Here is a 26,789-nt window from a genome sequence, read left to right as displayed (position 1 = left end):
TTGGAGAGTGAAAAGCCGGAAGAAACAGAGACTGCATTCGAAATGCATGGCTATGGAGCGATAGCGACAGCAGAAGATTTGGAGACTGAAAAACGGGAAGAGCCAGAGACTGCATTTGAAATGCATGGCTATGGAGTGGTCGCGACAGTAGGAGATCTGGTCAGAGAGGAATATTTGGAGACTGAAAAACGGGTGGTGCGCGATCCTTACCCCAGTCCAAGAATAGATGATTGCTTGGACTCACCGAAGTCTAAGAGGTATTTTACGAAGCTAGATCTGGAGAACGCTTTCTTTCATGTGGTGGTGGCTGAGACTAGTAGAAAATACACTAGCTTGGGGTGTGCACAGGGAGAATATGAATACAACCGTATGCCATTTGGGTATTGTAATAGCCCGAATGTACCTATGAGATATGTAAGTGACATTTTTCGTTGTTTTATGATGAACTGTGAAGTTATAGTGTACATGAACGATTTAAAAATGGCCACAGAAACAATTGAGGAGAATATCGAAGTGTTGCGTAGGGTGCTAGAGATGATTCGTAGAAATAAGCTAGAACTAAAATTAAATAAGTGTATAAAAATAATAGGCGTATAAGGACAATAAGTGATGGCGACAAAGTTGGTAGAGACAATAAGTGAATGAAATATGATTTATATTGTAATGGTTTATGATTTATGTTGTAATGGTTTTATGATTTGTGTTGTAATATTAGATTTAGATTACTGTTGTATTAGATCTCATCAGTCGGGGACGCCTGTGAGGTCAGGATTGGCCGAACTATAATATTGTATGTCTGTCATTTGAATATAACGGCCAAGAGTGTCTATCCTGACGTGTATGTGCTCTATGGTGTGTCATATGTAGAGTGTCTGATCCCGTACGGAACAGAAGTATGTATCTGTGTGCGAGTCAGTCTGGCGGTAACTAGAGTGTAGAACAGTTCGGCGTTGTGTTAATTTGGTGGATTATTAAATGTATTTGTGTGAAGTAAAGGGTGTTTTATTAATTAATTAATGCTAGAATAGAGCTAGCTTAAAATATATATATATATATAAATTTAGTGTCACAGTTAACGTCCGCGATGGACGCCTAAAATACTGAACCGATTTAAAATTTGTTTTGCTCACCGTGTGCATTATAGATCTTATGAATAATTTGATCGATAACGTTGGGTACATCAACTTCAACCGTCGGATCGAAAAATCAAATTATAAGCTAGTGCAGTGGTGACGTCACATGTTTACCTGCAGTGTAGTACAAAATTTCTATTGTTACAGTTAAAACGTGTGTCCTCTAGCGGGACATGCTCGGTTTGAGTTCGATACAAATTTTGTTTATAATAAATAAACTAAAGTGATAAACAATAATACTGTGAATATAATCGTATTGTTTAAGTGATATGTGTGACCCTGCCTACGGGCAGAAAAATGCAATCCAGTACGATGGGAACCATCCCAACGAACTCTGAGCGTGCGTTTCTAATCCCATACACACATTATATAACATTGATAACATAAATAATGACGTCATTTCTGTAATCGAAAACACAAGTGAAAAAAAAATTAGTAGATAACATAAAAACCAAACATAAAACCAGGATCAGTAAAAACACTGAAAAAACTATCAAAATTAACGCAGAAACAATTCCAAAAATAATGAAAACAAACACAATTCAAACAGTCGACACAAATAAAATCGGCAATAAATCAAGAAATTTGAATATTCCTTCAGTAATTAGAATGGAAAATGATATCGAGATGTCATGTGATAACAATATTTCTCAACTACTCAAGGCTACCTACCATTACATAATACGTGCGACGTTCAAAACAACGTGTCTACTAGTGATGGGCGTGGAATCAACGAACGGTTATTTTCAACCGTTTCTTCTTCGTTAACGAATCAACCGTTTCGTCGCAACGAATATAAATATAAATATAAATATAAATATAAATATAAATATAAATATAAATATAAATATAAATATAAATATAAATATAAATATAAATATAAATATAAATATAAATATAAATATAAATATAAATATAAATATAAATATAAATATAAATATAAATATAAATATAAATATAAATAAATATAAATATAAATATAAATATAAATATAAATATAAATATAAATATAAATATAAATATAAATATAAATATCAACTGGTTTCGAAGTAGTTGAAAACATGGCGACCAGTTAGTTCCATTCAACGATATAGATATTTGTTTGTTGTCGAAAACGAACGTACGCGGGTACCTTTGGAAAAACCTAGGTCTGGCGTCAGAATGGATCAACTAATTCTATGAAAATCGCTTATTGTTAGGCTACTGCTTTTATAATATTGCAGTTGTATGGGTACATATTAAAAGAAACGTGCAACAAGCGCCAAATCGTTTAATTTTAGAAAATCAATTACATTTATTATAGTTTTCAATGGTTAATATTTTTTCTTAAAATTTTCATAGCATTTGTCTTGTAATAATTTTTTTAAACCAAACCTGAAAATTGATTTTTAATTTTTCATAACATTTTTATATAACTATATATTTTTATATTGCTATTTTTATATAACATGTAAATTCGATGTTTTAGTATATGGCTTTGCTGTTAAGTTTTTTAAATATTAGAGATTAAATGAAAAAAAATTAAATAAATATTAAATATTGAAAATTTAAATATTAAATTAAACATTAGTATTAATAATAATAAATGTGAAATATATATATATATATATATATATATATATATATATATGTGTGTGTAATAAATGTGACAATTCACATTTAGTTCTTTTTATTCATCAAATCAGTTGACAACGTCAACTTGACTTTTATAACAGCAAACTTCATATTACCAACTTTTAATGAAACAGTTATTTCACCTATCAGTTTCTTAACGTTGCCAGCGTTGAATCGTTAAAAATAACTATAGTTGAAAAATAGCTAGTTATTTAACTAGTTAACGAAAACCCGTTAACCGTTTCGTATCGTTGACGGCAAAACCGTCAACGACCCACCTCTTATGTCTACCAAAATCGAAGCCGGCAACGAGTGGACAATTGTAAACAACAGGAGATACAAAAACGATGATGCAGAATGTTCTACTTCTACTACACCTCAAATGAAGACTACGAAGGAATATTGGTTAAACACTACTCCAACCAATAATTATTATGAAGTTCTAAACAATTTGCCAGAACCCGCTGCCCCACAACTTGTTGAAATTAGACCTCCACCAATATTCATACATGACGTTGGAAACATAAAGCCGCTTGTTTACCTTTTGGAAAATGAAGCCCAAAACTTTTACAGATTAAAAATTATCTGTAACACCCAGGTGAAAGTTAACTCAAATAATAGTTAACTTTATAACAAAATATTAAATATCTTAAAGGAAGAAGACACTCAAATGCATTCATTCCAAGAAAAAAAGCAAACGCACTTTCAAAGCAATTATCAAAAATCTCCATCACAGCACCGATCAAGATTTAATTAGGAATGACTTAGAAAAACTGGGACATAAAGTAGTGAGCATCTCACCTCTAAGAAGCAGAATATCGAAGTGTTCACTTAATATTTTTACAGTGGACCTAGAACAGAAAAGTAACAACAAAGATATTTACAAGATTAATTTCTTATGCAGTACTAAAGTCGATATATAAGCCAAACGTTTTTCTTGAGAAATCGTGCAGTACTCACGCTTCCAAAGATACCACACCCACAATTATTGCTATCGGACTCCACGGTGTGTTAAATGCGCTGGAGAACATTACGCCAAGAAATGTACATGGGAAGACAAATTTAACAAGGACGTCAAGTGTGTACTCTGCGGTCAAAATCACCCCGCAAACTACAGGGGATGACAAGTCTCCAAGGAAGAGCTCTATCGGAAATTCCTACAGTAATTCAAGGCTTATCTTACTCACGAGTTACCAGCCAAAAAACAAACCCAAATACAACACAAGAAATACCAAGCAGCACGAATCAGGTAATGTATAGTAATATCAATGACATTGCCGAACTTAAAACCATGCTAAAAACATTAACCGAACACGTGGGCACCATGCTTAATCTTTTAACTACAATTTTAGCAAAAACCAAATAATGGCTTTAGAACTTAAAGTCTGTTTATGGAACGCCAACGGCTTGAGTCAGCATACTCAAGAATTCAAATACTGTCTCACAAACAATGATATAGATATTATGCTAATTTCAGAGTCTCATGCTTCAGAAAAGCATTTTCCACGTTTTCCAAACTACACCTTATAAGCTAAACGTCACCTTGATGGCACTGCCCATGCAGGAACGGCTATTCTAATAAAATCTAAAATCAGGCATTATGAACACGTGCCATTCTCTGAAGACTACCTGCAAGCAACAATCATCACTTTGAGCCTATTATCGGTAAATACGTCTTTGGCAGCTGTATACTGTCCGCCCAAACATTCAATCTCTGATGAAAACTGGAGAGCCTACTTACTGGCCGAGTGACCCCAACAAACTACCTGACTTGCTTGACTTTTTTATATTAAAAAATATCCACTAAAGATCATTAATTATCAACTCTTGCCTTGATCTTAATTCTGATCACACTCCAGAAATTTTAAAATAATAGACTACATTACCGACAAACCCATTGATTGACAAGACAAACACAACCATTGACCCACGAGATAACCTGATGATAAATGAAAATTTAACAATGCTTGTAAACATCTAAAAACGTCTTACACGATTACAAAATTGGGGAAATCAAAAATTACCTGCAAAATCTCACAGTAACTGCTGACTCAAACTATGGACTGTGGAAGGCGACAAGAAAACTCAAAAGACCCATATTGACAATACCACCAATAGGACCATCGGATGGGAGTTGGGCCAGGCATCCGTTGGAAAAATCTTCAGTATTTGCTCAATATCTTTGTGAAACCTTTCATCCTGCGCCTCAAAAGTGCTCCAACGACGAAGAAACGTTTATTTGCAACTATCTATCTAGTGACTCAACATCTGATGAACCCGTAAAAAAAGTCACGTTGAATGAAGTATGTCAAGTAATTAGGTATTCAAAAACAGGCAAGTCTCCTGGTCTCAACCAAATTACTATCAAAATGCTAAAAGAATCCCCAAGCAAACTAATAAGATTTTTAACCATAATTTTTAACGCTATAATCAGGACGGTTTTATTTGTTCGTCTTGTGGCTGAAAAACCTTATCATATAATGTTTCAAAGTCGAAATAAACAATATCAAGATATATATATATATATATATATATATATATATATATATATATATATATATATATATATATATATGTGTGTGCGTGTACTCATGTTTTGCGCTTTTGTTTTTTTTTCAGTTTTTATCGGTTTGTTTTGGAACCCGAGATACAATTTACTTCGAGTGGAAAAGCAACACCTGGCCCGATGGCAGTATTTAATCGAATACCTACCACGCCTTTATTTACACAAAATATGCAGGTAAAGTTCAATAAATTTCTTATTCATGTAACACGACACATTTTTATTATAAAATTTATTAACTTCCACGTAGGGTAAGTTATAGTAATAGCAAAAAATCGAAAATATTTTTTTTTATATATCTTAACGTTTTAGAGTTTTCTGAACATTTTGGCATACCTTAAAAAAAATAGATGTATGTGTGTGTGTGCGTGTGTGCGAATACAAATTTTCGTTGACGATTTCGGGAACACGGTTCAACCGATTTTAATTATTCAAAAAACATTCGATTTCTGTTGATAAGGAGACGTGCTGATTAGTTTTTGGCATAGGCAGGTCTAGCCGTTTCGAAGATACGGGGCGTCAAATTATCAGATATTTTATAGAGATTTTAACAATAAGTATAAATTTTGTTTACATTCCTATGGATTCCGTACCAATGTGTATCCGTTAGACGGCGACGCGGCGCTTACGCGGTTGGATATTTCGTCTCTATGCTGTTAAGGCAGTACGATTGCTTTGAAAAAAAAAATCAGAATTTTCAAAATATTTTAAAATAAAGAAAACATTTTCTTCAAAGTCTTTTTTTTATCTTCTTATTTTATTAAAAAGTAAATTTTTGTCAAAATTTTATAGTTTCTCTAAATCTATTTTTTTTTTAAAAAAATTTTTTTTTTGATACGGGAACTACCAACAATTTGCCTTAAGGCACGATGTCCTGCGCCTCACTAGTTTAATAATTTAAGCTGACTAGCATTTTTGACAGATCTAAAACAAAATTTACTGGCATGCGGAAAATTTGATGATTTTATCTATAACTAGCCGGCCCGACAGACTTCGTCCCGTCAAAAAAAAATGTAATGTGGCGGTGTTTTGTGCCTACCTTTTTTCTATTCTTTGCAAAAAATTATCCTGAACAGAACCGTCACCCTGATAATAATTCGCTGTGAATTAAAAAAAATTAAATAAAACACTATAAGCATTTAAAAGTAAGTAATTTTAATAATGTAAATCATAATTCAAAAATCAGTTCAATTTTCATTGTAGTGCTTTGTGGTAAACGATGTTTTTTGTTTGATTACCTGGCGCATAGACAAACAAATCTGATGGTTTTCCAATACGGGAACAAACAACATACAATTTTCCATGTGAGAAACATGGGTTTTCTAAATTAATACCACAAACACTTAATGATACTATAAACGCACTGGAAACGCATTGGAATGCATGGTGCGAGAACATATTCTGCTTTATACTATCCTTTGAATATAGTTGGTCGATATTTCGCAACATTATAATTGCCGATCCAACCTTTAATTGAAGATTGTGAGGTGACAATCCTAGCAAATCCAGCGAGTTTAAAAACTCCGGTGGATCGTCTTGCTTAGTTGCCGAATCAACTGATTCGCCTGTAATTTGTTCTTGAATTTTGAAATTTAATTAATTTACATCAATGTTTTTGGCTGCCAATATAGCTTGATTAATAGAAAGATATTTCTATGTTTATATAAATATATTCAAAATTAGATTATCAAAAACTACACAAAATGTCATGACATAGATCATTGTTTTTTTTACAAATTGCGTTGCCTACTCGATTAAAGAAAAAAGGGCTGTTTTTAGGGTTTTCCCGGCGATTATTCGTTTTTTTCTCGCCGTAACAACCATCCTTGGACTTCAACGAACATTTTAGAAAAAAAATTGGCCAAATTGGTCCAGGCGTTGTTGAGTTATGCGCTTACCAACACATTTTGCGATCCATTTTTATATATAAGATATATCTTATGTATATAATTTTTCTGTAATGGGGTATGAAAGAATAATCCTTCTAAACGATTATTCGGATTTTGATAAATCTTTCTGAAGTTTATTAAGGAATTTTTTTAGAATTTTTGAATTATAGAAATATAGCTAGATTGTAAAAATAAATGAAGAAAATTACAAAAAACCGCTTATCATTGTTCGACATTGAAAATGTATGAGGCGTTGTTTGGCATTGAATACAAATGAAGACAGTCATCTATCAAACTTTTCAATTCACTTATAACCTAATACAATATGAAAATATAATATATTCATGATTATGAATAACAAAAATATAATGTCTACATTATTATTGCCGTAAAGCATCTGAGATGTGTCAAAAATTAAACAAACAATATATGACAACAATATATGATACAGTATATATTCAATTAGACAGATTATCTTTTGCCTTACTTTACTAAATCACAATACAAAAAAAATTACTTATTCAAAAAATTATTTAGAAGTTTGGCAGTGGATACGGAATATTTACTCAAGTCAATGGAGCGTTTTTAATCTGAATTTTTTCACTGCGCTCCAATTCGTATGAAATTTTGGAATTAGGTTAGGTTTAGGAACTTTTAAGTTCAAAAGAGGAATCGCTCGTCAACCGCCGTATAGGTCGGATCGAAAAACTAAACAATACATTCAGTGAACAATAAATAAATATTTTTCGGTTACCTGCAGTATAGTGTAGTGATATCCGCATAGTTTAACCCTTTGAACTCCGCGCGGTCGACGCATGTCACGCCCCAGCAACTCCCTGAGTATATTAGCGGAATATCTGTCATGTTTGTTATATAATGAAAAAAGGAACAAAAAAGAATTAACGTATTTATTTTTTAACAGCATTATTTCAATGCGTTTTAATGTTAATTTCAAACATCAACAATTAGTGATTCGTTATTAACTTTATTCGTTATTATATTTGTTAACGTTATGATGTGATCAGAGCGTGTCGGACTGGGTCCGACAACGGAGTTGCGGAACACATTTTGTATGTCGAACTGGAGCCGACAACGGAGCGTAAAGGGTTAAGTCATCACAAGCCGAACGCATGTTCCGTAACAGGACATGCTAGTTTGATTAAAAACACCATTTTAATACTATATTAAAGTGTGTATAGTGCTGTGAGCTATTATGTGTAATTCATTTTTTTTATTTTAAATCAAATAGTGTTTTATAATTAAAATTATGTCCCAATCTTCAGGGATATCAACAAACTGCCATATTGTTGAATCGCAAAACATATATGTGGCGGACGTAGCTCAGAGGTAGCATGTCCGACTCACATGCCGGAGATCGTTGGTTCGACTCCTGGCGCTTCGAAATGTAATGGAAAAATGTATAATTATCAGAATGTATGAGAATTTCAGTTGTAATTAAAGTAGATTAAGAATTGTTAATTTGTAGAATACAAGAAAAAAATCTATTAGAAGTAAGAAAGGAATAAAAGTTTAGAAGATGAGAAGAACATATTAAAAACAAGAAGAAGAATGAAAATTGAATGAAATTGAAGAAAGCAAATTGAATGGAAGATTAGGATATGAAGAAGTGATAGTATATGATGAATGGACAAGAAATATATATATATATATATATATATATAATATATATATATATATATATATATATATATATATATATATATATATATATTCTCTTTATTGAATTACAATCTGTCTTTACAAAAAGGAAGACATTCAGTAATTTCGATGATATATGAAATATGAATCCTTAGATCTAAAAGGTTACCCAGTAGTAAGCCTTTTCAATTTTGATATATTGAATTTAAATATTGTGATTATATAGAGTAAACTTAAAAATAAAATGATCTATGAGGTAAATGAGTATAAATTGTGAATTATAACAACAAATAAAAAAAAGACATAACTAATAAACTAAACATAATAAAATTAAATAAAAATATAAATAAACAACTAAATAAGTAGTACTGCCAATTAGAATGAATATATTATATATTATGTGGAGGTCAATGTGTCGGATCCGTCGAGGGGGCGTTTCTTTTTTAGCCGTTCAATGCCGTGCGACTTCAATAAATTCTTGGCCAGAATATTAGGATGGTTTTGTACTCTGCTCTTATATTTTTGACTAATTAATTTAATTTCTTCATCAATAGTGTTTATGTTTAGGTCTTGATGGACTAACCAGTTTGGAGTGTATTTGGGGGCGTTTAGTATTTGTTTCAAAAATTTGTTTTGGAATCTTTGTATAATTGCAATATTAGATTTACGTGCTGTTCTCCAGAGTTGAAGTCCATAAGTCCATATGGGTTTAAAAACTACTTTGTATATCAGCAGTTTATTCCACGTACTTAAGCGCGATTTTCTATTCAGTAACCAATAAAATTTTCTTTTTGTTGTTTCGAGTTTCCATGTTAATTTAGAATCCAAGTGCAACCCCAGGTAATTAATGACATTTACCTGCGAAAGCATTTGATTAAAGAGTTGAACGGTTGGACATGATTTTTTCCTGAGGGTAAATGTGACATGTATAGACTTCGAATTGTTTACTTGAAATCTCCAAAGTTTGAGCCAATGTTCAACTTCCGATAGATGAGTCTGTAGTTGTGCGGATGCTTGTAATGGACCATGGTGCTGTGATAGTATAGCTGTGTCATCTGCGTAAGTTGCAATTGTAGTGTTATCTGATACAGGATTATCTGCTGTATAAATTAAATATAGATATGTACCTAAAACGCTACCTTGCGGGACACCCGAATTTACAGGGCGTTTTGCTGATGTTACATCCTTAATACTTATTACAAAGTGCCTGTTCATTAAGATTTTAAAATTTGAAACAAAACGGATGGAAATATTTTTTTAATTTATATAGCAAGCCATGGTGCCAAACTTTGTCAAAGGCTTGGCTTATGTCGAGAAATACCGCTGAACAGTAAAGCTTTGAATCGAATGAGTCCATAATCTTCTCTGTCACTCGGTGAACTTGTTCTAAGGTTGAGTGTTTTTCCTGAAATCCAAATTGATAAATTGGGATGATTCTGAGGTCTTGCAAGTATGGTCGCATTCTCTTCAATAGTAGCTTTTCAAAAAATTTTGATATGGTTGACAGTAGGCTGATCGGTCGATAACTAGAAGTTTGATTTAGGTCTTTATCGGGTTTTGGTATCAGAATTACTTTCGCTGTTTTCCAAACGGTTGGAAAAACTTCTATTCTGATAATAGAGTTATAAATTATTGTTAGGAATCTGAAAACCTTATCCGGTAGATGTTTTAGCAGTATGTCTGGAATATTGTTGAAGCCAGGGGATTTTCCAGAAATACACTTCCGTATTTCTATCTCGATCTCCGATTTTCTAAACCTTTTAAAACAGGTTTCATTTGATAACTTTTGATTCAGAAAATTAATGATTTTATCGTCTTCTAATGGATTTACTGTTGGTGAATTAGGTGTAAAGACCTGTTCAAAGTACTCGGAGAAGGTGATAGCTTTTTCCATGTTGCCCATGAATTGTCACTTTTTCTTAGGGGTGGAACATGGACAATGGGTCTCTTGATACCTCGGGTCGCTTTCCATAACGAATGATCTGTTACTGATAGGTTGGTAATGTAGTCATGAAAAGAACGATTTGTATACTCCGCTAGCTTTATCTTGAGATATTTTGTAACTCTGTTAAGTTCTGCTTTATCGCAAGGTGCTCGGCTAAACTACCATTTCTTTCTTATTTTCCTTTTTTGGTTTATAAGAAATCTAATACTGCGCGGGTACTGCTCACTATTTTTCATTAAAGGTACGGTATAAATTTGATTAGCTACGTTTTTAATGGTTGTCGTAAAATAATTAATGGCTTCATTCAAGTCTGCTTCATTCTTAAGTGGCACATTACAATTGAGGGCTTCATCGACACCTTTTTGAAACTCATCCCAGTTTAAAAATTTGTATGAACATTAAAGTTGTTTGTACTCCATTGGTCGCCCATTATAAGTAATAATAATTGGAGAATGGTCCGAACTGAGATCTAGACTAGATTCCGCTTTTAGTTGATGACTTCCAGTGCCTTTAAAAATACAGAAATCTAATACATCTGGAATCTTGTTCAGATCGCTAGACCAGTAGGTCGGCTCATCAGTCGAAATGCATGAGCAATTGTTGGACTGGATTGCCTTAAGTAATTCATTGCCTCTTGGATTATTAAGTCTGCTACCTCATTGAACATTTTTGGCATTGAAATCGCCTCCACAGATGAATTTGGCACCTAATTCATTTAGGAATGTTTTGAAATTATCTTCTACTACGACGTTTGTAGCTTGGATGTAGTCTTTTGAGATAAATGTTGATGGATAGTGTTTTATTGAAGATTTAATTAAAATTGCGCTACTCCCATGAGCTGAACCATCTGGATGACTAGAGTTATAAATAATATATCCTGAAATTTTCAGAAAACTTCTACAGGTAAAGTGTGTTTCTGAAATGAGCATTACATCTATATTTTGTTCCTTTAGAAAATATTGGAGTTCTTGGCGATGCTGCACAAGACTGTTTGAGTTCCATATTCCTATGCGTAGATAATCCATCAATTCAATCGGTTTTGTACATCGGCTGTTAGGAGATTGAGCATAAAGCTCATCCGATCTACTAGTGTCTTCAACATTGATTTCAACTCGTTGAAATTGTTTTGATGGTTGTTTGGTGAGTTTGATGTGTTTTCGATATTTTCATTGTTGTTGTTGTTGCCGGTGTTAAGTGTTTGTGAATTAATCACTTGAGCATAGGATGTACCTAGTTTGACTGCAGAATAATTTATTCTGTTTTCATTTGTTCTTTTTCGAAGGGGTGGAAACTTTCGTGCTATGGCCTCTCGGTATATTTCGCACCCTTTATAGTTGGCTGGGTGATTTCCAGTTTTACAAAGTACGTATTTTACTCCTTCATTGATTTTATTTCTTCATTCGCATTCTTTCGAAAGGTGATTACCTGCGCATTTTACGCACCTTGGCTGTTCATATCAATAAGATTTTGTGTGTCCATATCTTTGACATCTTTTGCATTGTGGTATTTCTTTTTTTTCAATGTTTAGCTTCAATGATGATTTTTGTTCGGTTTAGGAATTTAATTTTGTATATTTCGCTGTTATTGTTTTTTCGTTCTAATTCAACCAAAAACTGATTAAGTGGAACTTTTTTGGTTTTGTGCATCATATTTTCAATACGCGCTACAGTATGGCCATGTGTTTCAATCTTTGTTTTTAGGTCATTAATATCAACACTGTGGTGAAGATTTCTGATAACTACCTTGAAGGTTCTTGCGTTTTTGTCCTGGAACGAGTGCATTTCCGTATTTCTAAGTTTCAAATGTTTGAAACTTTGTTGTACGTTTGCGAATCAGCAACTTGTATTTTTACCGAGTTATTGTTTATTATTTTAATAGTGTATTGTTTAGGTGCGTGCGTATCAAGTAATCGGGTTAAAGGTTTAATGTCATCAACCTTATGTGCGAAAATAGGCCGTGGCTTATGAATAATTATTTTGACCTCATTTGCAGGCTCAGGTATATTTTGTAAAACATCGAAAAAATTGCTTGTTTTTGCGGGACTGCTTAACCAGTAACGTGTTGTATTATTTACCTTGGCTTGTTTTCTAGAAGACTCCGTCGGTGTTGCTGCTCGTTTCTTGTAATTAACAACTTGCCAATCAACATTGGCATTGGATGTACTTGGTTGATAGTTAATAGGATTGTCAACAAACTCGTCGCTTTCCTCCATACTGTCAAAATCACTTTCGTTATCATTATTTAGGTTTTGAAGCGCTTTGTAAACGACTTTTGGCACTCATGATTGCTGACCCCAGCCGGGGTCATGCTTCAAACACTGTTGTTTTCACTTGCACTATTAAATAACTTCTATTGATAACAATGGCTTATCAATAGTGTGATTATTGAATTCACGTACCCCTACAGGGTACGTAAATACTACAGGTATAAAACCGGATTATTCGCAGGTATACCTGAACGATGTGCACTTGTAGCTGAAGCAAAACTGAAGAAATATATATGTAAGAATTGTATTACAAGACGATTCTACTACGAATGCGGCTTTCGTAGAAAAACATATTGGACTAAGAGCTATTGAACCTTTTGAATAACAGTGTTCCTGAAAGACTAAAAATTTTTGTACTGGTGATTCTTAACGTGCTAAGTACGGAAATGACGGTCTGGCAGGTTTCAGCCCTGCACATCATGGTCCTCCAGGCGTTTGAAAGTGTAAAAAAACTGAAAATTTAACTTGCTCCTGTAAGGTTCAAATTTTTATACGATGTAATTTATTCATTGTGAAGTTGGAAAATCAAACTGCCAGACCATTTTGACCTGCACAAGTACCTGCCAGACGAGTCGAAAAGTGAGCAAAAAATGACCCAAAAGAAACTTTGTCCTGTAAGGCTGAAATTTACATATGTGTTTATCTAAGAAATTCTAAAACGGTCTGTGCTAGAGATGGGCTTATTATATCCGAAGCCGGATCGACTCGGATTTGACTCCGCTTCATGGTGGAATTATATCCGCTAAACAACTCCACTACTCCGACAACTTTGAAACCGAAATACTCGAAACAAATAGTACGCGTGTTCTATAGTACGCTGTTTATGTATCTAAGGATTTGTCAAATCCCATTAATTATTTGAAATAAAAATTTATGAATAATTATCAATAAAATAATTTTTCTAAAAATTCACGAATAAATGACGGATTGTAAAATTTTTCGGTCGACCAGATGATCGACTCAGTGACTCGTATTTTTAGCATTACCAAAGTAAAAACGCAAGACTTGAGAATCAATTTCAATTTAATGATTTCCTTTTGATGAGAAAATAATTCATTTTTTGGATTAATTTTATATAAAAATTATGTAGTAAACTTTGTAATAAAAGCAAAACATAATACTTCTGCTTTCAAAATTTTTCTTCTGCTATTTCCATTTGAAAATTAATATTATATCGCGTAGTTCGATTAGCATATTATTACTTTTACACAATTATATAATTGTGTAAAAGTAATAATATAATACTAAATATTTTTTACTGCTTAAATACTAAAGATATCACTGATAAATTTTGTACTCTAAAGTGTTGTTATTTCAGGCTATGGAAAAACAAGATTAAATAAATGTATTTCGTTTCGTATATTTTTCGGTATGTATATTCCTGATTGCCGTCATTTACGGCCAAAGATTGTCGTAGTTAGAAATATGACCCCTTACTATTCAATAAATTATACATTTGAGCTATTCACACTTGAATACAATTTCATTGTTCTGTATCTTTAAAGTAACATCTTTGTATTTTCTGGAAAATACACAATGGTATTTATTTTGACTTTTATACCTAAAAAAGGTCATAAAACTGCCTGCGACAAAAAAACTAAATGCCTGTACGAGTTAACAGATTTAATACCAGTTTAAGGAAGTCGGATATGACAAATCCTGTGAAACAACTCCACTCGGATTCACTCCGAGGGAGGAGTTGTATCGGAGTGATAACTCCGGAGTGAGTTACCCATCTCTAGTCTGTGCAATTGCCAGACCATTCTGGCTAGCATAAGCCCTTGCCAGACGAGGGCAAAAAATCAAAAATGCTATGGCGGGAGGGCGAGTAATAGGCATTGCGTGGAAACTTATAGCATATATTCAAACTATATTATGGCAAATTACAAATTACGGTCAAAATAAATTTAATTAGTCACAATAAATATATAATCATAAATTAATCATCATTATCAGATATATTGCTAGTTAATACTTCATCGTCATACGATACGCCATTGCTGACTTCATTTTTTCATTTAAATATATTAATAAGATAATAAGATATCATATATTACTAATTTAAAATTTTTAACATTACCGCTTATGTGTTGATCAGCTCCGTTTGCATCGTCCTCAGCAATACGAGAAGGATGTTGCGATATTATTTCAAAAATGGAAGAAGGAACGGTATTTCCCTCAAACCAATTGAAATCATATATTTTTTAATCAATATCCAGCCAGTATTTTGAGGTTTAAGAATTTTTCGTATTTTTAAATGACTATTTTTCCATATATTTGTGATGTATGCAGATCGCAATAAATGCTGTTCAAGCTCGCGTTGGCATACCCAGTCAAATTATAGCTAAAAAAGCCGTCAGTTAGGAATAATTTGCATAGAGCTCAAATTTGGTACAGATGTTAAATAGGCTATTACAAATGAAATGTCAAAAGTCTCCATCGATCCGACATATGCGATGTTTTTTATTCAAGGTCAAAAGCGCAAAATTCTAGTTTTTCTCATTTTTCGCCGAAACCATAATTTTTTTTTAAAAAATATGTTAGACAGGTTTATTTACTATAAAATTCTCTATTAAATTGTTATTATTAATTTTCTTCGTTGGAATCACCGTTTCTGAGATATTGCCGTTTGAAAAGGTGAAAAATTCATATGCTTCATAATATGCAGCCTTTATGCGTCATCAAACGTGTAATATAAGTAAAAAATAAGAGTCTATTAGTTTGTGTTTAAATAGTATAAGTTTAATGAAATTTTTGAAGTATAAAACTATAGTGTCAGCCCCTAATTACCTTAGTTCTTGAGCAACATCCCCCAGCTATGTCATTTTCCTAGTGTGGGTGGGTCACATATATAACTGTTTTTGAAGCGAATAAACGAAATATTTACCTATATATGAATTTAAGGCGTATTATGACAATTCAAAATCATAATATTTAATAAATTTTCATCATAATATTGAATAAATGTGCCAATATGTAGTGTCAACATATGAGATGGTAGATGAAATGTCGTTGCCTCATACATTTTTATATCATTATATGATACAATTTGCCATTACCAAATGACGAATAAATGTGTATAAGATGGTTTGATCCAAAATGTCAATAAAAATGTTAATTCCAATTGCAATCTTGATTTAAGAGACCTAACCTGAACAATAGCCGGACAGTGTGGAATATAATTCTACATATTATTCCAACTATCCACTTTGAATTGTCGATTTTTTAAATTTACATCAATTTTTGTTTAAAAAATACTCCTTATTTTTTGGCGATAAAACAATTAAAAAATCTAAACTGCAATAATGATAATGACATTTATTCCCGATCGAGTGGAATATTTCAAAATATCAACAGCAATGTTCTAGAAAGACTGACATATTTTTTGGAGCAAGAAAAATAAAGTAAGTAAATTTAATAATTCGATGATTCAAAGTAGATTATTTTAGAATAATATGTAATGTTAGATTTTACCGTATAAGAGCTGTTGTTCGGCTTAGGTCTCTTAAATCTAGATTGCAATTGGGATTAACGTTTTTTATCGACATTTTGGATCAAAATATCTTATACAGATTCTTTCGTTTTTTAGTAATGACATACTGTATTATATGATGACATAAAATTGGCAGAGACACCAACACATGGTAGGGTGGAGCACCATAAATAGAAGGCCGCATAATGACCTGGCGGCTAGTTCTAGTACCATTAAAAAGGTAACACACAAAAACTACTGGCTAAACCCTGTACCGACAATAAATTATTACGATGCAAAGAAACGCCTTGGCCTATCATCGCACAAAACTGTCAAGCAATAGTCCTCATCGGGATACATCGGATGGCTTTTAAATTTTAGAAATCGGTCCAGCCGTTTTTGAGAAAACGTCGATTTACGGCAAAAAAATTGTTCACACACACGCACACACACACATACTTTTTCCAAATTTTGTCTCATTCGATTCAGAATGACTTGAAACGTCGAGAAAACATAAAATTAGTGACTCGGATTTATCCATGAAAACATAAACTTCTCCTTCGGGAAGTTAATAATTCGTTCTTTTTGCCCTTCAAAATTGAGTACAAAATTGAATTTGTTTTTCAAGTTTTTGGTTTTTCATTTGCGTTTCAAAAAGGTTGAAATTTAATTTCACTTGCACGACCCTTTCTTTTTATGAACAATATTGTAAATGCCTACGTATATTCCGTGTTTAAGGCTATGTTTTATGTAAGGTCTATACGAGAAAATTGTTTTGTATTTTTTAGAGAGGCCGTATAATTTTGGAAAGTTTGGGTGTGATTTTTTTAGGTTTCTAGCTGTATCTGTTCTAATTTGGTTGATAGTGATTAGTTTCTCTACAAGTTTATGACAGGCGCGGTTAATGTGTTCGGTTGGGTCATTATTTATGGTCGTATAAGTACTGGTGTCCGAAAGTGATTTTTAATTTTTTGTAAATAGTCATCTTTGTCAAGTATATCTGTGATCTTTATTTTGTCTGCCCTGGTCTCAATAATGTCAGGACGATTTTTAACCTCCTGTAGGGTTATAGTAATCGCAAAAAAATCGAAAATGATTTTTTTTATATATCTTGACGTTTTAAAGGTTTCTGAATATTTTGGCATACCTTAGAAAAAATGGATGTTTGTGTGTGTGTGTGTGTGTATGAGTGTGTGTATGTGTGTGTGTATGTGTGTGTGTATGTGTGTGTGTGTGTGTGCGCGCGTGTGTGTGTGCGTGTGGGTGTGTGCGGATACAAATTTTTGTCGACGATTTCAATAAAATAATTCAAAATACATTTGATTCGTATTGATAATGAGACGTGGTGATTAGTTTTTGGCGAAGGCAGGTCTAGCCGTTCCGAAGATACGGGGCAAAAAGTGCCAAAAACGGTAACTCACTTTCAAACAATTTCAAACTTCGAAAACAATTTCAAAACTTTGAAAAAAATGCTGAATTATCAAAAAAATCAAATTAAAAAAAAATTGACTCTTGTAGACTTACACATAAGTTGTTCATAAAATACGCTTATCGCCCAATTTAAAAAGCACTTATAAGTTTACAGTATGTAATAAATAATCTATTTGAAATTATTCAAAACTATTATTGATTATTTTCATTCCTCAAATGTTTAATTACGGTACGGGAAGTTTCAGCAATTTGCCTTATGGCACGATGCCATGCGCCGCACTAATAATTTACAACGTTTGAGATCTCTAAGAACATAGTTGTAATTCGAATTTTTTATATTGAAAGAATTGATATACGAAATATTTTTTTTGCAGAAAAGATTTGTAGTATGTGTTTTTAGTCTAGGGTCTTTGATTTGTTGTAAACCATTTTCTAAGGTCGAAAGTTTTTTTAACATCTTGAAGGAGAAGTTTATATTTTTATCAAAAACTCTGAATCGCTTTTTTATGTTTTCGAATTTTATGTTTTCTCGACGTTTCAAGCCACTCTGAATCGAATGAGACCAAATTTGGAAAAAGTATGTGTGTGTGTGTGTGCTTGAACAGATTTTTTGTCGGAAATAGACGTTTTCTCAAAAACGGCTGGACCGATTTCAAAAAATTAAAAGCCATTCGATGTATCTGGATGAGCACTATTGTATGTCAGTTTGGTGCGACAATCGACCAAGTCGTATATCTTTATAAATAGCAGAAAAGTGAAAAAAATTTCGTCCACGTTTTAGTCCGCAATTGTGAATCGATTTCAAAAATTCAAAAACGGTTTGAAAGATATTGGTTGAGAATCGTGCTGATTAGTTTTTGGTAGAGATCGGTCGGGTCGTTTTCTTGTAATAAAGTGTTAAATTTTTTTTCGACTATTATTATTTTTATTTTTTGACGGTAGATATCATAGTCTTATAGATCATACTAAAATATTATGGCTCTACGACTACTCGCTTAATTTTAAAAATGCGTCAGTTTGCAAAAATTACTAGCGTTTTTTGGCATTTATCTAAATTAGACCTTTCATCGACGTTTGCTCAAAAACGCCTGAACCGATTTCAGAAGTTTAAAAGCGATTTGATGTATCTCGATGAGGATTATCGTTTCTCAGTTTTGTGCGACGATCGGCCGAGCCGTTTTTTTATAATTTGGAAAAAAGTGTTAAACCTTTCGTCCACATTTAAGCTCATACTGCCGAACCGATTTTAAAAAATCAAAAACTGTTCGAAAGATATTAGTTGGGAATGATACTGATTAGTTTTAGGTGATAATCTACGGAGCCATTTTCTTGTAATTAACGTTGAAAAAAATTTTGAGCCGATTTTTATGGAACTATTTTTGGCGTTATATATCATGGTCTTATGGAACTTACTAAAATATTACGGCTTTATAACAAGTAGATTAATTTTAGAAATTCATCAAAATTTGGGAAAATGATTATTTTTTTATGATGTTTGTTAAAATTAAAATTAGACGATTTACTTGGTATAACGATAGAGTACTTGGTATTAACACACTTTATGCGGGATCCCGATATTCGGACTGTTGCTTAAAGGCGGGATGCGGGTAGTCCTATCTTCTATGGAACGGCACACGCTAGAGCGAAGAGCGAACGAAATTTCTTTCCCTTTAGGGTTACCGTAATTATTTTCCAGTTTTTAATGTTTTATTAGGTACTTATTTTACTATAAAAAAACTTAGTACGAATATTTTATATAAAATGTTTTTGAGAAGACAAAATGTTGAGTTTAAACAATTCAGTAATGTAAATTCTGAGAAAGTGAAATGAATCGTCCAGTTTGTATAATTGTATATATATATATATATATATATATATATATATATATATATATATATATATACTAGCTAACCCTGCAAACGTTGTTTTGCTAAGTAAGGTACATTCTAAACAATTTCTAGAGAATCAAAAATATTAATACTTTAAGTGTATACAGATATGTTGTTTGAATGCTATATACAATGAGGTATTATAAAAACAACAAACCCCATTAGTTGGTCTATATTATTATATACTTTCTATAGAAAACATACAAACCAAGTCTTTTTTGGTCTTTTGACTTTTTGATTACGTTTCAAGTTTTTCAAATTCTTTTTGGATTCGGGATTTGTGTATAATTGTAAATGATACTACTGAGCTTATACAAAATTTTCAAATTTCTGCGAGGAGAGATAGAAAATTAATTAAGTATTACTTCTTTGATCGGCTTTTTGAAAAGTTTCAAGTAACATTCTATGAATTAAAGTAAATTTAATAAAACGTATATGTGTAGGGTAGGGCGAGTCCAATTTGACTTTGAGCAAATATTAATTATATTATAAAAATCCAATCAATTATATTCCAACAAACGTTCAGTAAAACTGTTAGATACTTCATCATTGTTGAAATGTGCTTTTTTGCTGTCTTCCAAAATTTGTTATCAAGACCTTTTTACCATATAGGTGGAGTAACTTGGAAAAGCCAGGTGGCAAATAGGTTTAATGTCTTATTTTAATTTTAAAGGTATTTTACAATATAATTATATTTTTAACTAATGCTAAAAAACTACTAACGCAAGAAAACTTTTATTATGGATTTTCAAAGAATACCGTTCATCTCTCGATAGCAGGGTTATGAGAATCATAGTTATGCTGTATTAACCAGTATATATATAGTGGTTATACATTTTATCCCTCTACTTTCAAATATTATTGTTAAACAATGCCTATCTTTACTGAGTTTTGACACATTGGTGGTGGACCTTTTTAACCCCGGACCTTGCTTTATTACTATCTATTCTTCGATAAATTCTGGGAAATTATACCTGGGAAAATGTTATTCGACAAAATGTCCCTTTGATCGATACCAAATTTAGGTTCTGAATTTAAGTAACAAATAAAAAATAATATGACCTAGAAAATGTTTTATAAACACCAATGAGTATATAATTATATAAATGAGATCTTTGAGAGCACCTTGTTTGAGAAAAATATGATTTGCAAAAAAAGAGTGCTACAACGCCAAAAAGTGCATTTTTATATTAACATTTCAACAAAGTTGATATTTTGAGTTTCTAGTTACACTAGCGATCCGTTTAATAACGTTTTTTTTGTATAAATATAACGACGAACAAAACTACTTACTACAATTTAATCATAATTAAATAATATTCACGTAAAACATCCTATTAAACGCAATTGAACATCATCTGTCAAAAACGTTTGACATATGACGTATTAGCCAGTGCCAATTATTTTTTTATTTAAATTAGTACAGTAATTGGTGCATTATATTTTTCGTGTTTTTTTATTTTTTTTTTCAAATTATTCGTTTGCACTGAAGATGGGTCAAATCAGGACCCGAAACGTTTGACAAAAAAACATTTTACTTCAATAAAATAGTTTCAATAAAATTGTTTGTCTCATTATCAGTGTGTTATAATTTACAATCTAAAATATGGAAATCTCAATTAGTATTATGTGTTATCTGTTACAAGTCGTTCATTATACTGCCCCAATTATTATAATTAAAATGTACATATATTTATATATACAAATGCATACACATAGCACAAACCTACACACATATAAATACATATATACCCACACATACACATATATACATACATATATACATATTCAATAGATAAGTCCTGGATTTTTTCAACATATTGATTGTTACTTTTCCGAACAGTAAATCCAATAACAAAAAACAATTTGTTTTTAAAGATGTTTAATAACGACGTTTTGGAACTAGATACGTTCCATCATCGGGTTTATTCTGTCAAAAACAATGTTTTTTAAAACTATTGATTAACATTAATTAATGATGGTTATTACAGATTATTTAGAAAAATTATAAAGGAATGGATTATGTACCAGTGTAAAGAGTAATAAAAATCAACTAAAAAAGGTTTTACATAAAATTGAGAAGCAAAAATCATTTACCTGTAATAATTTATATATCCATATCACTAAGATTTTTTGTTAAAAACAACTCGATTTTTTCCGAGGATATTTGTAAATGTTCTGACTTCACAAGACTTTAACACACTGTTATGGATTACTGTCGGCCAGATGTACGGAATTTAGGCAAAAATATTTTTTTAACTTCCCGTAGGGTAAGTTATTGTAATGGGCCGAAAATCGGAATTGAAAATTTTTACATTTCTCGACGTTTTGAAGGTTTCTGAACGTTTTGGCATACCTCAGAAAAAATGGATGTGTGTGTGTGTGTGTGTGTGTGTATGTGTGTGTGTGTATGTATGTATGTGTGGATACAAATTTCCAGTCACGTTTTAGGGCGCACGGATCAACGGATTTGAATGGTTCAAAAAACATTCGATTTCTATTGATAGGGAAAAGAGCTGATTAGTTTTTGGCAAAGGCAGGTCCAGCCGTTTCGAAGATACGGAGCAAAGAGTGCAGAAAATAGAAATCGAATTTTTGAGAGAACGGAGTATCCGATTTGAATGATCTAAAAAACATGCAATTAGTAATGATTGGGAGAAGTGTTTATTAGTTTTTGGCAAAGGCAGGCCCAGCCATTTTGAAGATACGGAGCTAAATATGTAAAAATAGCAGTTTTTGAGAGAACTAATCGTCCGATTTAAATGATTCAAAGAACTTTCTGCTTGTCTTAACAAAATAATTGATTTTGAAAAAAAAATTTTTTTTTTTTTTTTTTTTTTTTTTTTTTTAGTTTTTTGTATATCGAAAATATTTCTGATTTTATTTTATTATTTTATATTAGACAATGATACAATATTTATAATAATCTATTAGAAAACATTCAGTATTCAACGGGAAGTTCCAGCAATTTGCCTTAAGGCACGGTGCCATAATAGCCTCAAGACAGAATTCCACTTACACTAGTTATGGCTCTTGTATTGGTAATTTACGTTAAATGGGGATGCATTGCTTCAGCAAATGTTTAGAAATATTATTATGTATATATACATGCACATACATATTCACACCTATATACACATAAATGCATATACACATACATACATATGCATATATCCATATATTCATGTACATACAATTATATACACGAACATATACGCAAGTACATGTATATAGTGTATATACAAAAACATACATATAAGCACATATATGGATGTGCATATATTACTACATATAATAATAATAATGAGTGCTCTGCCCTAGGGCAGGTCCGTGAGCTGAGTTAAACTCTAACTCGATTCAGGGAAGAAGTAGTGTGAGAGTTTTTCCCATTTCCATTTCACACCGCAGTGCCCGAGATGGGCTTATTTTCAATTGGAAACATATTTTGATCTATATTTTCAATTGAAAATGGACATCGCGCTGCCCGATGTCAGGTTGCCAGAGCGGGGAATCGAACGCGCGACCTTGTCCATACAAAGTCAACGCGTTAACGATCTTGGCTACGGCGAACCCGTTTATACATGTATATATTATGTTATTACAGATTATTTAGAAATGTATATAGTGTATATACAAAAACATACAGATAAGCACATATATGGATGTGCATATATTACTACATATATACATGTATATATTATGTTATTACAGATTATTTAGAAAAATTATAAAGGAATGGATTTTGTACCAGTGTAAAGAGTAATAAAAATTAACTAAAAAAGGTTTTATATAAAATTGAGAAACAAAAATTATTTACCTGTAATAATTTATATATCCATATCACTAATATTGTTTGTTATAAACACTCGATTTTTTCCGAGGATATTTGTAAATGTTTTGACTTCACAAGACTTTAACACACTGTTATGGAGTTCTGTCGGCCAGATGCAAGGGATATGTACGGAATTTAGGCAAAAAGTAATAAGGATATTTGAGGATATCCGCCCATATATCTGCTCCGTGTAGCAGTACAGAATGGACTTCCTCAAGCAAAACTCGCCGTTTTCGGGTTTGTGGTCTCATGCAGTTAGCCATAATCCTTAACAAGTTGGATACCGCCTTGCTAGCTTTCATGCATTACTCTCATCTATCATTACTCCCAGGCAATTCAAGGCCCTTATCGACGTCAAAGTTGTCTCTCCTAAGTCTACAGTGAATGGTTTTGGAAACCATTTTTGTCGGGTCAATACAACCATCTCCGTTTTCGGTTTGGCAAATTTTAGGTGGTGTTTCTCAAGCCAGGTCTCTATGGTGTCGACGGTCTTTCGAACGTAGTTCAGCCTCCTCAGTGCTGTTCATTACGATTGTTCTTTTTCTCATCTAGGTAGTCGTCTATTAGTCTTATATTCTCTGGTTTCAAAATTATACTTTAGGGCTTTTATAATATCCTCCCAATTCGCACTGTTAAAGGCGTTTTTAACGTCGAATGTAAGGAGGAGACACACTTTACGAGCCTCTAAGGCTACCACGCCATGCTTCTCTTGCTGTTTCCGTTACCTTCCGAATCGCGCCGATCGTCGATCGTCCTTTTTGAAATCCATGTTGGTTGTTGGAAAAACCTCCGGCGCATTCTATGTCGTTTTGCAGTCTGCATTGAATGAGTTTCTTAAGCAGTTTTCCGGCAATGTCTAACATGCAGAGTGGTCTAAACGACGATGGTGTTACAGAGGTTTCCTTAGCTTTGTCTATTAGGACCAATCTTTGCCGCTACCATATAGTAGGAAAGGTTCTGGTTGCCAGACAAGCATTGTAGGCGTTCAGAAGAATCTCTGGAAATTCAGGGCTACAGTCTTGATCACTGAGGCTGGGATGCCATCAAAGCCTGGTGCTTTTTCTGTCTTTATGGTTTTCGCCGCAAATTATAGTTCCTTGATAGTGAAGGGTGTAGTTCCACTGTTTTCCACGTATTGTCTCTTTTTCCTTGGCGGGTGTTTGGGGAATAATTCCGCTACGATGCAATTCATCAGAGCAGGAGATTTCGGTGCTTCTGGTAAAGCTCTACCAAGTCGTTTTGCAACAGTTTGGTAGGCTTTGCCGCAGAGATCTTTGTCAAGATCATTGCAAATCTCCTACCACAATCTGGCTTTAGCTGATTTTATGGCTTTATTCAGGGTCTTTTTTGCCTGTTTGTACTCTAATGTATACATATCTTGGTGCGGGGAAAGTTTTGCAGCTCTTGCGGCGCGGCGACGTAATGCGTGGCATCTTTTCCGTAGTTCTGCTATCTCTGATGACCACCAATATGCTGGACTGTGTACACCCTGGTTTTTTGGTCGTGGCATAGAGGCGTTACATGAGGTGACAATAGCGTTCATAGTTTTAAGAACCGTTTCTTGCGTCTCTCTGCGGGTACTTAGTTTTTGATCAGCTTGAAGAGTAGATGCGTTTTGCTCGAGGGCTGCTCGCAACGCTTCTTGGTCAAGCTTCTTGGCATTCCACCTTTGTTTGCAAAAGTTGCTTGGTCGAGTCGCACCGGATCCAATACTAAATGTCACATGTTGATGATCACTGCCACTATACATGATAGTCTCCTATCATGTTCGCTGTCCTTGGGGTGGCAAACGTAATGTCGAGAATAGATTCCTGATATCCTGGTCTTCTAAAAGTTGTAATATTTCCAGTATTTAGCACAGCAAGGTCCAATTTTGCAGCAAAGTCTGCCACGTCGTTTCCTCTTCCTCGGCGCCCCATTCAGCCGATTTCGCGTTGAAATCACCAGCGACAATGACTTCTCTGTCGAATTTGCCGAGAGTGTCTTCTATGCTTGCTATTTTCTGTCGAATTACGCTAATTCCTTCATTTGGTGAAAGGTAAACGCTCACATAGTAGGTCGTGGGAGTCTTGATCCAGATGAAACCCTCTCCGCTTCCGTTGTCATTGACGGTGATCTCCTTCGAGTTTATGATCCATATTGCTGCTGTGACAGATTCATCGGCGAACCATGATTTATCCTGAATATTCATATATTGTTTACAGAGGAGGCAGATATCGATCTTATCTTCAAAGATACGTTGGCGTAGTAGATTCTGCGCCAAGGCACATCTATTCAGGTTACCTTGTAAAAATTGCGTCATTTCTGCTCTCTCGTGACTACGGCAAGTGCCACACGGAATGCCTTACAGGTCTCGGATCCAGCGACATTGCTCCTGCTGTTCTGGTCTTCTTTGTCTACAGTACATAGAAAGCATTTTGGCTTTTTCGTGCAGTCTGCAGACTTGTGATTTTTCCCACCGCATTTGTAGCAACACTTGCTTCTGTCTGGTCCTCCGCATTTATGCGTTTGGTGTCCAAAACCGAGGCATTTAAAGCAGCGGGCCACTTTAACAACTGGGCGAATGCGACTGTTAACGCCGCTCGTTGTCCTCTTGATGTGACTTTTGTCAAATTCACTCGTCGTATTTCCAGTTTTGTCGTAAAGTCCCTATTGAGTGCTTTGCGAACGTGGTTTTCGATAGAGACACGATCAAGGTCAAGAATCTTTATCGTCGTCAACGGCGTCAGTGTTTTCATTGTTTCTATGTTTTCAGTTGCTGCCCTTATCGCGGCTGCAAAGGCTGCACTGTCTTCGGACTTGGGACTTATTTCCAGTAATACACCTCCATATCTTGTCTGTTTGATGGACTTTATGTCCACGCCAGTCTCTGTTGGGTTTACTTTTTCCTTGATTTCCTTGATGTCGGCCTTAGTTCTATGTTTCCTCCGAGTTGTTTTATGATGGTTGTTTCTGGGCTTAGCACTATGATTTGTTTCGATTATTTCGGTTTCCGGTTTCTCGGTTTCCTTCAAGGTTACTTTCAGATCCCGTGCCCCTTTCTCCTTCGAACTTCGTCGAGCCACTTTTGTCCAGTTATTTTCTACAGCCGATTTT

General features: G+C 33.4%; 1 protein-coding gene across 1 annotated transcript in view; it reads left to right on the top strand.

Moving 5' to 3' along the window:
• The window catches only part of LOC113370316 (UDP-glucose:glycoprotein glucosyltransferase), a 402,309-nt gene that overhangs the window by 314,872 nt on the left and 60,648 nt on the right, over positions 1-26,789 (top strand). The window contains exon 16 of the mRNA XM_026610986.1: positions 5,367-5,487. Within this exon, the coding sequence (XP_026466771.1) occupies positions 5,367-5,487 (121 nt within the window). The remainder of the gene's footprint in view (positions 1-5,366; positions 5,488-26,789) is intronic.

The sequence above is a fragment of the Ctenocephalides felis genome, unplaced genomic scaffold, assembly GCF_003426905.1.
Source record: "Ctenocephalides felis isolate EL2017-DRISC unplaced genomic scaffold, ASM342690v1 CF-g0.4_SCAFFOLD_01492, whole genome shotgun sequence".
Lineage (NCBI taxonomy): Eukaryota > Metazoa > Arthropoda > Insecta > Siphonaptera > Pulicidae > Ctenocephalides > Ctenocephalides felis.
Note: the sequence above shows the minus strand (reverse complement) of the source record. Positions and strands in the feature narration are given on the sequence as shown.